At 38.3% G+C, this 12,158-nt stretch overlaps 1 protein-coding gene across 2 annotated transcripts; it reads left to right on the forward strand.

Moving 5' to 3' along the window:
* The first annotated feature begins 3 nt into the window (after window positions 1-3).
* On the forward strand, window positions 4-11,491 carry TRMT6 (tRNA methyltransferase 6 non-catalytic subunit). 2 transcript variants are annotated; one of them, XM_072333740.1, is made up of 11 exons: window positions 4-161; window positions 914-1,041; window positions 1,430-1,539; window positions 4,678-4,769; window positions 4,858-4,941; window positions 5,367-5,491; window positions 5,604-5,968; window positions 6,175-6,260; window positions 9,010-9,112; window positions 9,196-9,282; window positions 10,490-11,491. In XM_072333740.1, the coding sequence occupies exons 1-11, from the start codon at window positions 61-63 to the stop codon at window positions 10,661-10,663; spliced, it is 1,455 nt and encodes a 484-aa protein (XP_072189841.1). In that variant the 5' UTR covers window positions 4-60; the 3' UTR covers window positions 10,664-11,491. The 2 variants fall into 2 exon arrangements, with proteins under 2 accessions (XP_072189841.1, XP_072189843.1); XM_072333742.1 differs by lacking the exon at window positions 1,430-1,539 and having other exon boundaries at window positions 23-161.
* The last annotated feature ends 667 nt before the right edge of the window (window positions 11,492-12,158 follow it).

The raw sequence follows: 12,158 nt of genomic DNA on the forward strand, positions 1-12,158 counted from the left end.
TGCGCACTACTAGCGGACTTCCGGCGGGAGCGCACATTTCCGGCGGGCACGGCGGTGGCCATGGCGGTTGAGCGGACGCTGAGCCCGCGGATTTGCGATGGGGACTGCGCCGTGCTGAAGCGGGGCGACGTCTTCAAAGCTGTGCCTGTGCTGCGCCGGAGGTGAGCGATGGCTGGCTGGGTGGGTGGGTGCCGGTCCGGTTTGTTTTGTCATCCTTCCGCATCCCCCTGTGGCGCCGTGAGACCCTTCGCTAAAAGCCTGTGAGGCTCCAGTCCCGTCTCGTGTCCTGCGGCTGAACGCAGCCAGCGTTTAGTTCTGTTCTGGGCTGGCATCCCATTGAGTGCAGGCTGAAAGGCCTAGGAAGCGGGGCTGGGACTGCTGGCTATTGAGAGGCGTTATGCTGAGCAGAATCAGGTGCCGGAGGTGTTCTTTAGTTAGAAGAAAGAATAAAGTAAAGTATTGCTATAGGGAATGAAATAACTTGTCTTAATTTGTCATTTTTCTGCCATTTGATGAGAGTAAGGGTAGGCTGAGAACACGTGCCACTATCTGTGGTTGGATCCTTTGTTTCTCGCTTCAAAAGCAGTGCTGTACGGTTGAAGTTCTATATCCCTGTGTTTTACTATCCCTATGTTTTATTTTTCAGTGATCTTGTGAACGTTGCTCACGCTGTATGCTGAATTCGAGTTTTTCATTCTTTTCCTACCCAGTTTCAGCATAACGTGGTGTTGTGCTTAATAGGAGCTAGCGTTTCATTTTTTATGCTTGTCCTGGTTTGCTTCAAAGGCAAAGCTAAGACGTGCGTATATCAAATTGACTTCCAGATTTTGAGGGTTTTCAAATCCTGTCACTCAGTCTTTCAGATGTGGCTGAAATGATGCTTTAAATATCATAAGCTTTCTTCTCATTTCAGAAAAATTAATTTTGAGAAGCAGTGGTTCTATCTGGACAACGCCATTGGACATGCCTATGGAACTACATTTGAAGTAACAAGTGATGGAAACCTTCAGCCAAAGCGACAGGTGGAAGAGACTCCCACAGGTATTACAGATTGATGCTTGGAGAAAAAAGTACAAAGAGTTATGCTTTGTTAAGAACAGCAGAAAACCTTTCTATTAATTTTCATTAAATTATGCTCCTTATATTCTTTCTGTCATAAAAGTGCATGTTTTTGCCTTGATCTGCTGTTCTAGTTATCTTGTAACAAATACACTTCTTAATACGGGAGAAAATTTGAATCTTAATTTGGGTGAATATATAGAGAAAGATGTATCTTACATGTTGATTGATTGCTTACACGTTTCTTGGCAAGAGCACAAAGCATGTGGGTTTAACACAGAGGGCTGCTTTCTGTGACACTTAAATCATGTTCCTCCAACTGACAAGTACTCAGAGCTAGATTTGACAAATCTATGTCCTTTTCTCTTAGAAACAAAAGAAGCAGGTACAGATAATCGTAACATAGTTGACGATGGAAAGTCTCAAAAACTGACTCATGATGACATAAAGGCTTTGAAGGACAAGGGTATTAAAGGACAGGTAAAAATAAGGTTTTGGTGTCATTTCTGTGCTGCCTTGATGGTTATCTTTCAGTTTATGGAGCAGGCTATTCTTTTTAATGGCGCGTAGACTTCAGTGCTTTTTCTCTGTTCTTCTGCCTGAGTTGTGTTTTTCTTAAAGATCTGCTTTGACAGAAGTGCAAAAGCTGTTTTCTGGGAAAACTTCATGTAAGGTTGGCAACTTTATCAGTAGAAAGTCAAGTGTGAATTTTTACTGTATTAAGAGTCGCAATGAACATATAAAGGAATGCAATAGGCATAAGATAAATATAAACCACTAAGGAAATATAATTCACGTGATCACTTTTTTCTGTTTGTTTCTTAGAAAATTCAAAATATTACCTTTATATATCAGACATTAAAATTGTACAATAATAAAAGTATCAAAGATGCATTGAAGGATTATGGACAAACACATAATCATTAACTAATGACACTATGTAACGAGCGTACTATTGGTGTGCCTCTAGGCTGGTGCCTACCAAACAGTGATGCAGGTGTTTTATCTGCACCTCAAAAGCTATGAATATCCCCAAGAGATCAGTTCTTTTAGAAAAGGTGTTGGTTTTTACCCCACACTTGATCCAGAAGAAGTGGGGCCTTTTTAAATGTTATGCAGCCATTGCAGCATGTTCTGTTCTGCAGACGTTGTCAGCCAAAATTCTCTCTCTCATCTTTGGTTTATTCTTTCTCATAAAAGATAAGAAACTGCTCATGCTTACATCAAGTTCATCTCATCTTTGCGCTTTGCTGTTTGTTGCTGCTGTTCAGAGCAGCTGTTTTGCTTTTGCCAGCTTAATAATGGATGAGTCTGCGGAGTTTAGAATGGTATTTCCTCTGTTTCCATGGTTTGTGCTTCTCTTGGTGTTCTCTCTTTGATAAGAATGTACTAATGAGTCTGATAGCTTTGACATTTTCTGTTAGTTCTCATTAGTTCTGTGGCAGAAGGTCACTCTGTCTTTTCTTTATGTCCTTTGCATGTGCTGTACATCTACTGTACTCATAATAGAGGTTATTAAAATAGTCTACTTTGTGAACTGAGATTTCTGAATATTCATTTTAGACCATTATATTAGCAGCAATAGATACTATCCTTCCGTGAATGTCTGGTAAAGTTTGAATATGTGTATGTGAATGGCATGTCTTTGTCATCACCATAGGATTACAGAATGATTTGGGTTGGAGGGGACCTTATAGCCTACCCAGCCCAACCCCCAGCCATGAGCAGGGCTGCTTCCCCCAGCTCAGGCTGTCCAGGGCCCATCTGACTTGGCTTTGAGGGCCTCCAAGGATGGGGCACCACAACTTCTGTGCCAGGGCCTCACCATCCTGAATGGAGAATTTCTTCCTCTCATTTAGACTACATCTCCCTTTTTATTTTTATTTTATTTTTATTTTATTTTTATTTTATTTTTATTTTATTTTTATTTTATTTTTATTTTATTTTTATTTTATTTTTATTTTATTTTTATTTTATTTTTATTTTATTTTTATTTTATTTTTATTTTATTTTTATTTTATTTTTATTTTATTTTTATTTTATTTTTATTTTATTTTTATTTTATTTTTATTTTATTTTTATTTTATTTTTATTTTATTTTTATTTTATTTTTATTTTATTTTTATTTTATTTTTATTTTATTTTTATTTTATTTTTATTTTTTAGTTTAAAGCCATTCTCCTTTGGCCTGTCACTATCAGGCTATGTAAAATGTCAGTGCCCACCCTGCAGGCTTAGTTTGAGAGATGGCTGCTCTGTGAAATAAAGCTTTGATTTTTCCCATCACCTTTCCAGATTCCTCCTATATTCTGAGGGATAGTGTGTGGTATTAAGCTGTAGTATTCCTGGGGTGCTGCAAGGTACTGCAGCTTCCTTTTAGCTTGTTATGTTTACCCTACTCTGGTTTCCTTGCTAAACTCTACTGGAAAAAAAAGTAGACACCATGTTTAAGTTCTTCCAAGAATAAGGTAAAATACGCACAGATTCACCCTCTTAATAACACATCTTTAGCTTTTAAAGGCTTGAAAAAGTAGCATGTGAAAACTACTTGCACCACTGTATTTTGGACTAAATTCTCAAGGCACTGTGGGAGATACGCTGTCCGTGCTGAAAATACTCCTTTTGTCATTTCCTACCACCAAACTCTCCAAACTCTTATTAGGACAGATTACACTGTTGCTCTTCATGCATGTTTAATAGGAGCATAGAATTCTGTCAGTCCAACTACTTTGATCACAGCATCCAAAACGGCGCTGTGCAGCATTTATTATTAGCTTGTAGGCATGAAGACAAAGCTGAACAACGAAAGCTTGTTATTTTTTCTGTTGGAGGTCTTAATGATCGCTCCAGCTGGAACCTGAAAGCATGAGAAGTTGGATTGGCAAAGGGAGGATATTACAACGAGACCTGGAAACAAAAACTGGAAATCTGGGAAGATCTGGATGGTAGAGGAGGAGGAGGAAGTACTAGGAGTTACTTCAGCAAATGCTGGAGAATCTGATGTCCTGCAAGGAGGTGGCATAAGACTAGTGCAATTTGAAAGACACAAGTAATTAAGTGGGGCAAGGGAGATGCCTGATAAATAGCCAGAATAGAGAGGAAAAACTAAAGTGATCCAGAGAAAAAAAATATAAATATATGCAAAAGATATCCTCGGAGAGAGAGATGCTGAAGTCAAAGACCCAGAGGAGGAGTTAGATTTGAGTAAATACTGCTTATGACATCAGGTTCCTTCTTTTGTTCAAGGATGTAGTTTTACGTGGCTGTACCCAGTGGTGAAAGTCAAACTGAGAACTCAGAATATATGTAACTAACAATAGACATAACTACCCCGTTCTAAATACAGTGTAGCTAAAGACAGCTAATCACCTACAGAGAGCAGGGTAGTCTCCTTCATATTCAGCATGAGATAAAAATATGTGGGTACTGAGGCTTCACAATTAGAGCTGAAGTAGTCACTGGCTGATTAGTAGAATTTACTTTGCCATTAATGTCAGTAGAGCTTTTTTTTCCAGTAGAGGAATGTATATGATATTTTTTGTGCTTGTTTGAAAAAGCAAACAAAAACACCCACTAACCCATTACCAGCTGTAATAAGTACCAATTGTCTCTTCTAAGGAAATTGTTCAGCAGTTAATAGAGAACAGTACAACGTTCCGAGACAAAACGGAGTTTGCTCAAGATAAATACATTAAGAAGAAGAGAAAAAAGTAAGTGAATTTTAAAATGTGGAAAATATTTACTAGTTCCTGATGTTGTTGTGCTTGAAGTGAGGCTACTGCTGTGTACTTCTTACAGATACGAGGCACTTATTACAATTGTAAAGCCATCCACTCGCATTCTTTCAACGATGTATTATGCAAGGGAACCTGGCAAAATTAGGTAAGTTTTTACTTTCGTTCTCTTCTTGAATGATAACGAAGATACGGATATTTTTGAAAAAGTATTTTAGTATTATTCTAGAGTATATACCGCTCTTGTTAATGGAAGGACTGTAACGTAATGAAAAATAATGTGGTATAGAAAATAAATCAATATGCTCCTGCTGTGGGGAAAAAAAATATTCCTTGGCATGCAGCATCAGCTTCTACCATTTTCTGCCACTGCTGTTTTGCAAATGACCTTCTGGCAGTGGCTCTCTGCATGCCCAGAGGTCTCTTGCTTCTTACCTGCTTTTTATTTTATCCAAGGCTTCTCACACCTCTTTCCTTCTCCTTCCCCATCCTCCTCCGTCTGGCCTCTATTGAGCTATATGTCTGATCCTAAGAAAACAGATTTGATATTTCTTGAAACCCTTTGTCTTCTAGCCATTTGCGTTATGACACTCTAGCTCAGATGCTTACTTTAGGAAATGTCCGTGCCGGCAACAAGATGGTTGTAATGGAAACATGTGCAGGCCTTGTGCTGGGGGCTGTGATGGAGCGAATGGGAGGTGAGTCACGCAGTAACACAGAAGATGAGGGCTAATGTGAAACTTAAGAAATACTCTTGGTTTTGTTATTTTTAAAAGGAACTACTTGAAAATACGTTTTTCACTTTGGTAGGCTATGGATCCATTACCCAGATTTATCCAGGAGGGGGACCCGTTAGAGCTGCCACCAGCTGTTTTGGATTTCCAAAACATTTTTTCAATAATCTTCATGAGTTTCCTCTCAGCAAAGTAGATAGTCTGCTCTGTGGGACGCTGTCTGTGGAGACTCTGCCTTCAGAACCTGAAGACGCCACATTAACAGAGGAAGAAATGAATGGACTGGCTGACGAGAAGCAGACTTCTGTACAGGGAACAGAAGAGGAATCTTCTGCTGAAACAGCTATGGAGATCAACCAAACAGAAGAGCAGGAAACAATGGATGCTAACTCTGAGGATGCAGAATGTAAAGAGAGCAAAGAAAGAGAAAACAAAGAAAACGTAAGGATATTGATTATGGCTATTTGAGTTTTATGATGTCAGTACAGAGTTGCTGATTTCAGGCTTGCTGAAGTATAGCTTACTCAGGTGTTGAAACTGAGTTTAAAACTTGCCTTACATTGAGCCGTCTAAGGTGCATAAAACAAAAATGCAGTTGATGCAGTAGTGATTATGAGTTAAAGCACAACATGTTTGATTGTTCGAAGGTTCGAGAAAAGCAAAGAAAACAATGGGAGAGAAGGAAAAAGCTAACAGAAACTGCTGCTTTGCTGAGAGAGAGGAATGCAGATGGGTGAGTCAGAAAGCTGCTCTCTTTAAAGTGCATCTATAGAAAATCACTGCTCTTTGAATAAAAGCTTTGTTTTAGAAATATGTTAATTCTTAATATTTAGTAGTTAGCAGCCAAGCCAGATGTGCCTTGGGTCTCATTTGGTTCTCACCTGGTTCTTATTTTTTTCATCACTTCAAGGGTTTGAGATTTCCTGATCTAAAAGTGATGGTGATGTAAAAAAAAAAATAGGTGTGTTTCACTCTACAGTATCAGAATCCAGATGGAATTTAATACTAAAGAACTGCAGATAAAAATCACATGATTCTCTTCTGATTCCTAAGCTCACTAAATTAGAACAGTATTTATATAAAAAAAAAGAAACTATTTTAGAACAACAAAAGTCACTTAATTTCATTTTACTTGCATTAGCCATGATTTTTTTTCCCAACAAATTATTTCCCTGATGATTTCAATATCAGAAGTTTAGAAAAAAATATAACAAACATATTCCTAGCAGTTCAGCCCCACAATAACATAAAAGCACTTTGAGGCTGTACCTTTATCATGAAATGAGAAAGCAAATGCTGAGGTGATTTAATTAAGTAACACTGATTTAATAGCATTCATATTCATCTTTCCTTATAAGAGTACAGTCAGAAATGGAGTCACGTGCTGTAAAACAAAGCAATTCTGACATGGTGGCTCACTGGAATAGACCTGCTTTTCTCAGGAAACCAACGGATGTGCATCTTTTAATCTTTGTTTTTAGTCCAAAGTATTTTAGTTAATGCTTGCTTGTATTTTAGTGCACTTCTCTTGTACAAGTAATTGAAAATGAATGTTTCTTTTTTGTTTGTTTTTTGTTGTTGGTAAAGCAAGAAGGGTGTAATATATCACATATGTGAAGGGAGTACTTGCTTGAGGAAGTCCAATATGGTGGGGGGTGGGGGAAAGAAGCTTCTGGGTGCTTGAAAGCAGTGCCCCTCTCTGTAGTCATCTGCCATGTATAGCCCTGCATTTGTTTAGTTCAACAAGCATGCAGTATGTACTGCTAAAGCAGGAGAAGTTGGATGGAATAAAGCAAGCGCTTCAAACTAATAACTCGGTGTGGAAGTAATAGCAAGTGAGGAAGTCCAGATTTTGTTTTGTTTTGCGGGAGAGAAATGGGAAAGGTAAAAGCTTCTAATGTTGCAGATAGGGAGAAAGGTTAAGACACTGTCAGAGTAAGGAAAAACTAGTAATTAGGTGAAGATGAGCACCAGCTTTAGGAGATTACTTCTTGAGACCTTGACTGTAACAACATTTACTACTTACTGTAGTTGTATCTTCCACATTAAGATTTATATTTCTTTTCTGCTGTTATATGGTAAAGGAATACTTGTACTAGACCTGTTTGTTCGTTTCATTTGTGAGTTCAAGGCAGAAGATGCGTGTCTCTGAGGGGAAAGAAGGAAGGCATCTGTTAGGGATGCAGTTTTTGTTTTATAAGGGAGTGGGCAGTGATAGATCACCACATTTTTTTTGTGGGAATTGGATTATAGATGCTCCCTGTGTTCAGAATTAGACCACACAGCCTCTCTGTACCTTCTGCATCTTTTATCCACCTCTCCCTTCTCCTCTCTTGTCCACTATGTTAATTTTGAGACTGAGCCGACTACCTGCTGACAGCAACGTCTGCTGCCATATGAAAGAACATCTCATGTTGCCCCTCATCTCTCTCCTACCTTCCTGTTGTCTGGCAGAGTTCCTTTCAGTGTCAGTACAGTACTCAGACCCTTCTGGAATACGGTTTGGAGTCTTATTTCCTCATGGTCCACTTGGCTCATTACTGAGCACAGACGTTTTGCAGATTGGATTTGAGGGAAACCTGGAGACTGCAAAGGATCTGTCCAATAGAAAACCAAAATGCAAACAATTGCAAAATGCCTCTTTCATCCCTAATTTGTGTTTTTTAAAAAAAGAATTAATATCTTTACCTGCATTTTATTAGGCAAGTTTGATGAAGCATCTGGTGCTGTACGTTCCCCTGGAGAACAGTTATTGATTGAAAGGTCCTCTCATATATCTGTACAGTGGAGAAGCAGTTTAATTGTTTTCTGCACAAGTACAACCTGTTAACTACTTGAATCTTAACTGTTCTTGACCATCTTAACCCTTTCAGGTTTAACAGTGACTTTATTTATTAAGACTGTGGGTATCCATACAGAACACTAAGCATCTGTAAGCACAAGTTACACTGTGATAACTAAAATTAAGGTAAAGATTAAAATACGAAGACTAGATTGTCAAGAATGTAAGTTTTTTTCTAAACAGATTTCTAGTTGTGCCCATTCACGAATTGTTTTCTCTTTAAATAACAACTTAAATATTTATGTAAGGAAGATTATGGAGTTTAAAGAATCATGCCTGAAGCTGCATTCTAAGGAACAACTAGCAGCAAAAGAAAGCAAGCTATATTTTAACAGCTGTCATAGGGTATAAAAGCAGCACTAAAGTTCTTGGGGTTGTAAGAATTATTGTAGAGTTCAGAATAGCTGAAAGGAATGCTTCTGCAGTGTGTTCAATAGGCTGTACTGTATACAAGCTTTTTATCCTCCTAATAATGCCAGTAGGAAATAATTTGTTTTTATATTTGGGGAATTGTTAGAGCCATGAAAACACGCTGATGAGCAACATTAAAGGGTAATTGATGCTCTGTGCTAACTAGAAAACGTTGCTTGAATAGGCTTTAAGAAGCAGAAGACTAATGTGCATGAAATTTCTTTTACAGCTTACTTGTAGCCAGTAAGTTTCATCCTACTCCTCTATTACTGTCTTTACTGGAGTTTGTTGCTCCTTCGCGGCCTTTTGTTGTCTACTGCCAATATAAAGAGGTAAATGGAGCATGTTACTCTACCTGTTATTACTGTAAGCTTGAGGTTATATTGCCACATAACCCATTATTTCTTTTCTTAAGCCCTTATTAGAGTGCTACACAAAGCTGAGGGAACGAGGTGGTGTTGTTAACCTAAAGCTGTCTGAAACATGGCTACGAAGCTACCAGGTAAGGATTATGCTATTTAGGGAAGTGAAATGTGTTTTGGATTAATTGAAATTATGCTCAAGCTCATGCATTTGTCTACATGAGTGTGATGAGAAAATACCTTGAAGTATTTTGATGCAAAATGGCAACACTTTTTGAATGGAAATACTTCATTTTCTGCTTCCAAAGCAATTCACTGAAGTGCTTGCAGAAATAGAAAGGCAGCACGCTGAAAGAAGTTCGTAATTGTGCTACTTCAGGGGTTATAATGACTAAGTGACAATCTAATATAATATAGCATACAAGAAATATACCAAAAATATTAATTTCTAGTTGGTTGGATAGCTTAAAAGATTTTAGCAGTGCAAGAATGGTAATGACCTCCAAAGTTGGTGTCTTCACGTAACACATTTCCTGGAATTAAAGGAGGAATTTCAGGTCTAGGAACATCTCCAACAGTGAAAAGTACTGAGTTGACTAACTTTGTTCAAACAAGGTGTGTATAAATGTGGAGAACCCTCCCCACTGTGCAGAAGCATACCTCATTTCTAAGCAGCTTGCCTCTTCTGCAAGGTTCTTGCATTGTATTGGCTTGCTCCTCATCCATAGGTTTCTAGAGTCCATAAGGAATTATTTATTATACAGGGGCTGACTTAAGGCAAGGGTGGCCATAGTTACTGGCTGTCAGGAATGATGGTGAGACAAATGGATGTTCACACATTATTCTGCCCATGTGCAGTACTTTGTGAATATTAGGAAACCCTGCCTAGGAACAATACAGCGTCACCTCCTGAAAACAGATAAACCAGCTTAGACCTGTGAGGGCAGTCAAAGGAAGAAGGAAACAAAACAGAAGACTTACAGAAAAGAACAGCGGAGCTGAAAGCGTTAGCTCACTGCTGTGTCTTACAGTGACAGTAGATACATAAAGATTGCTGGTATGTTAGACCCAGCGTGGTTTCTTACAAAGTAGGTGAGTTCTGAACACATTAATGAGACTTCCAGGTGTCTGAGCCTTGAATTTGTAATTCTGCTATAAAACCAGCAGGTGTTTCTGGAGGTGGTTTCTGATTCGCAGACACTTTGCCCTTTCAAGGTAAATGCACTTTTCAAACGTTGTGGCTGTAACAAATACTGTAAACTGAAATACGCCATTAGATGCGCACATAGAGCTTGACTCTTCACAGTTGCTTGGTTCTTCAGTTTGTTTTCTTTGTTCTATTTAAAGGTGCTACCAGATCGAAGCCATCCAAAACTGACAATGAGCGGAGGCGGGGGGTACCTTCTATCTGGTATAACCGTTGTGCTGGATAAAGGCAAATCTGATTCCAGTAATTCAGAAGCACTGAAGATGGACGAGCCATCATCTAAAAGATGCAAAGTTCAAGACCCTTGTTGTTAACAGTGGGAGAATTGATTTGTTTTTCAGATCTCAGGAGATACGTGGTTAGTAAAATAACAGGTACAGTTTCTATGCTCTTGACAGCACAGAAATAGTACCTGTCATACATACATCAGTCAACAAAAAGCAGAATCACATGGTAGGGAGAACTGTCTCTCCTTACAAGTTTATGTGGGCAGAATGAGAAGATAAAGTGTTGGAAGCCAACCCTGTGTCAGACATCACACTGAAAGCACACTAACTTCAAAGAAACATTAAGAAAAGTTAATGTGGACATGAGTGCTTTCACTGATGCTTTGTCTTTTCTTGTTTGTTGCCAAAACTGGATAGGATTATGTAGTTTTTAAAACATTGAGTCTGAATTAACACACGTAATTTTGCTTCTGATTTTCCTAGAACAAAATCAGGGTAAAACATTCTGTGTAGTGACCTGCTCCCCCTTCAGACACTGAGCCCTGCTGTGCTGAGTAATGTAAGGAAGCAGCATAAGCAGTAAAAACGATTAATACAGAGAAGTATTTTTCTTTCCAAAGGAGCAATAAAAAAAGAAGATGAATTCCAGAACTTTATATAATGCCTCAGTGTTTCCTGAAATGAATACAGAGGAAAGCATATGTTAGTAAACTAAATACCAAACACTTCAACACTATCTTTGTTGTTGGTGTTACCTGTGATTTTCCTGGTGGTTGTTTTATGTCTAAGATGTGACCATTTTGAAAACTGCCATCTGTATATATATTTATTTTACAGTTCCATTCTTTCATGTGTTGTTTTTTTTTTAACCTTTGCATTTTCTGTTTTAATTAAACTGTGGGATATTTTTCCTAATGAGTTTTATTTTCTTGTTATTTCTCTAAAGAGAAAAAATTGCTTAATCCTTAATGAGACTGTAGAGACTTCAGGGAAGGAATAAATACCCTTGGTGCCAACCCCTGGCTGGGAGCCACAGGCACATGTGGGAACCCAGATCCAGCAGGATTGAGCTTCTTGAACGTTGTTACTTGACGGGAATTTGGAGCTTTGGGATCAAGTGTTCGGACTTCATAAAGCTGTACAATTCTCTATATTAATAATGTTCTTTTAGGAGACTATTAGCTCAAAATAAAAACGGGTTATATGTTGTGTAAAGCAGCCCCAGTTTTCCTGAGTGAATAATGACAGTGTATAATTACCTGTCTTCAACTTTGTATCTTTTTTCTGGAAGCTTCCAATCTTTTTTCCCCCTCTTCTCATAAAAGAAGATTTTCTCATTACTTATATAGTAAAAATTCAGAAGATTGTAGATTTCACCCTTTCTTCTATACCCTCACTGCTGCACATACAGCCATCTGTCGTGCTTTGCCCTTATTAGCTTTTAATACAGTTTAAGTATTGTAAATCACACATCTGGAACAGAAATCTGCTGTGTGGCTTTTAGTAACTGTGATTTTTCCTTTTTGAAAAGCTGCCTTTCTCAAACTTCCCCCCCCCAACAATTTTTAAGGGAAGAGGTTGG

This window comes from Excalfactoria chinensis, chromosome 3 (assembly GCF_039878825.1).
Source record: "Excalfactoria chinensis isolate bCotChi1 chromosome 3, bCotChi1.hap2, whole genome shotgun sequence".
Taxonomy (NCBI): Eukaryota; Metazoa; Chordata; class Aves; order Galliformes; family Phasianidae; genus Excalfactoria; species Excalfactoria chinensis.

Bases quoted from the DNA above. Each gene is read 5' to 3' on its own strand.
- TRMT6 (XM_072333740.1), top strand. From the start codon at position 61: ATGGCGGTTGAGCGGACGCTGAGCCCGCGGATTTGCGATGGGGACTGC. The intron at 162-913 runs GTGAGCGATGGC...TTCTCATTTCAG, and splicing joins GTGCCTGTGCTGCGCCGGAG to AAAAATTAATTTTGAGAAGC. The intron at 1,042-1,429 runs GTATTACAGATT...CTTTTCTCTTAG, and splicing joins GGTGGAAGAGACTCCCACAG to AAACAAAAGAAGCAGGTACA.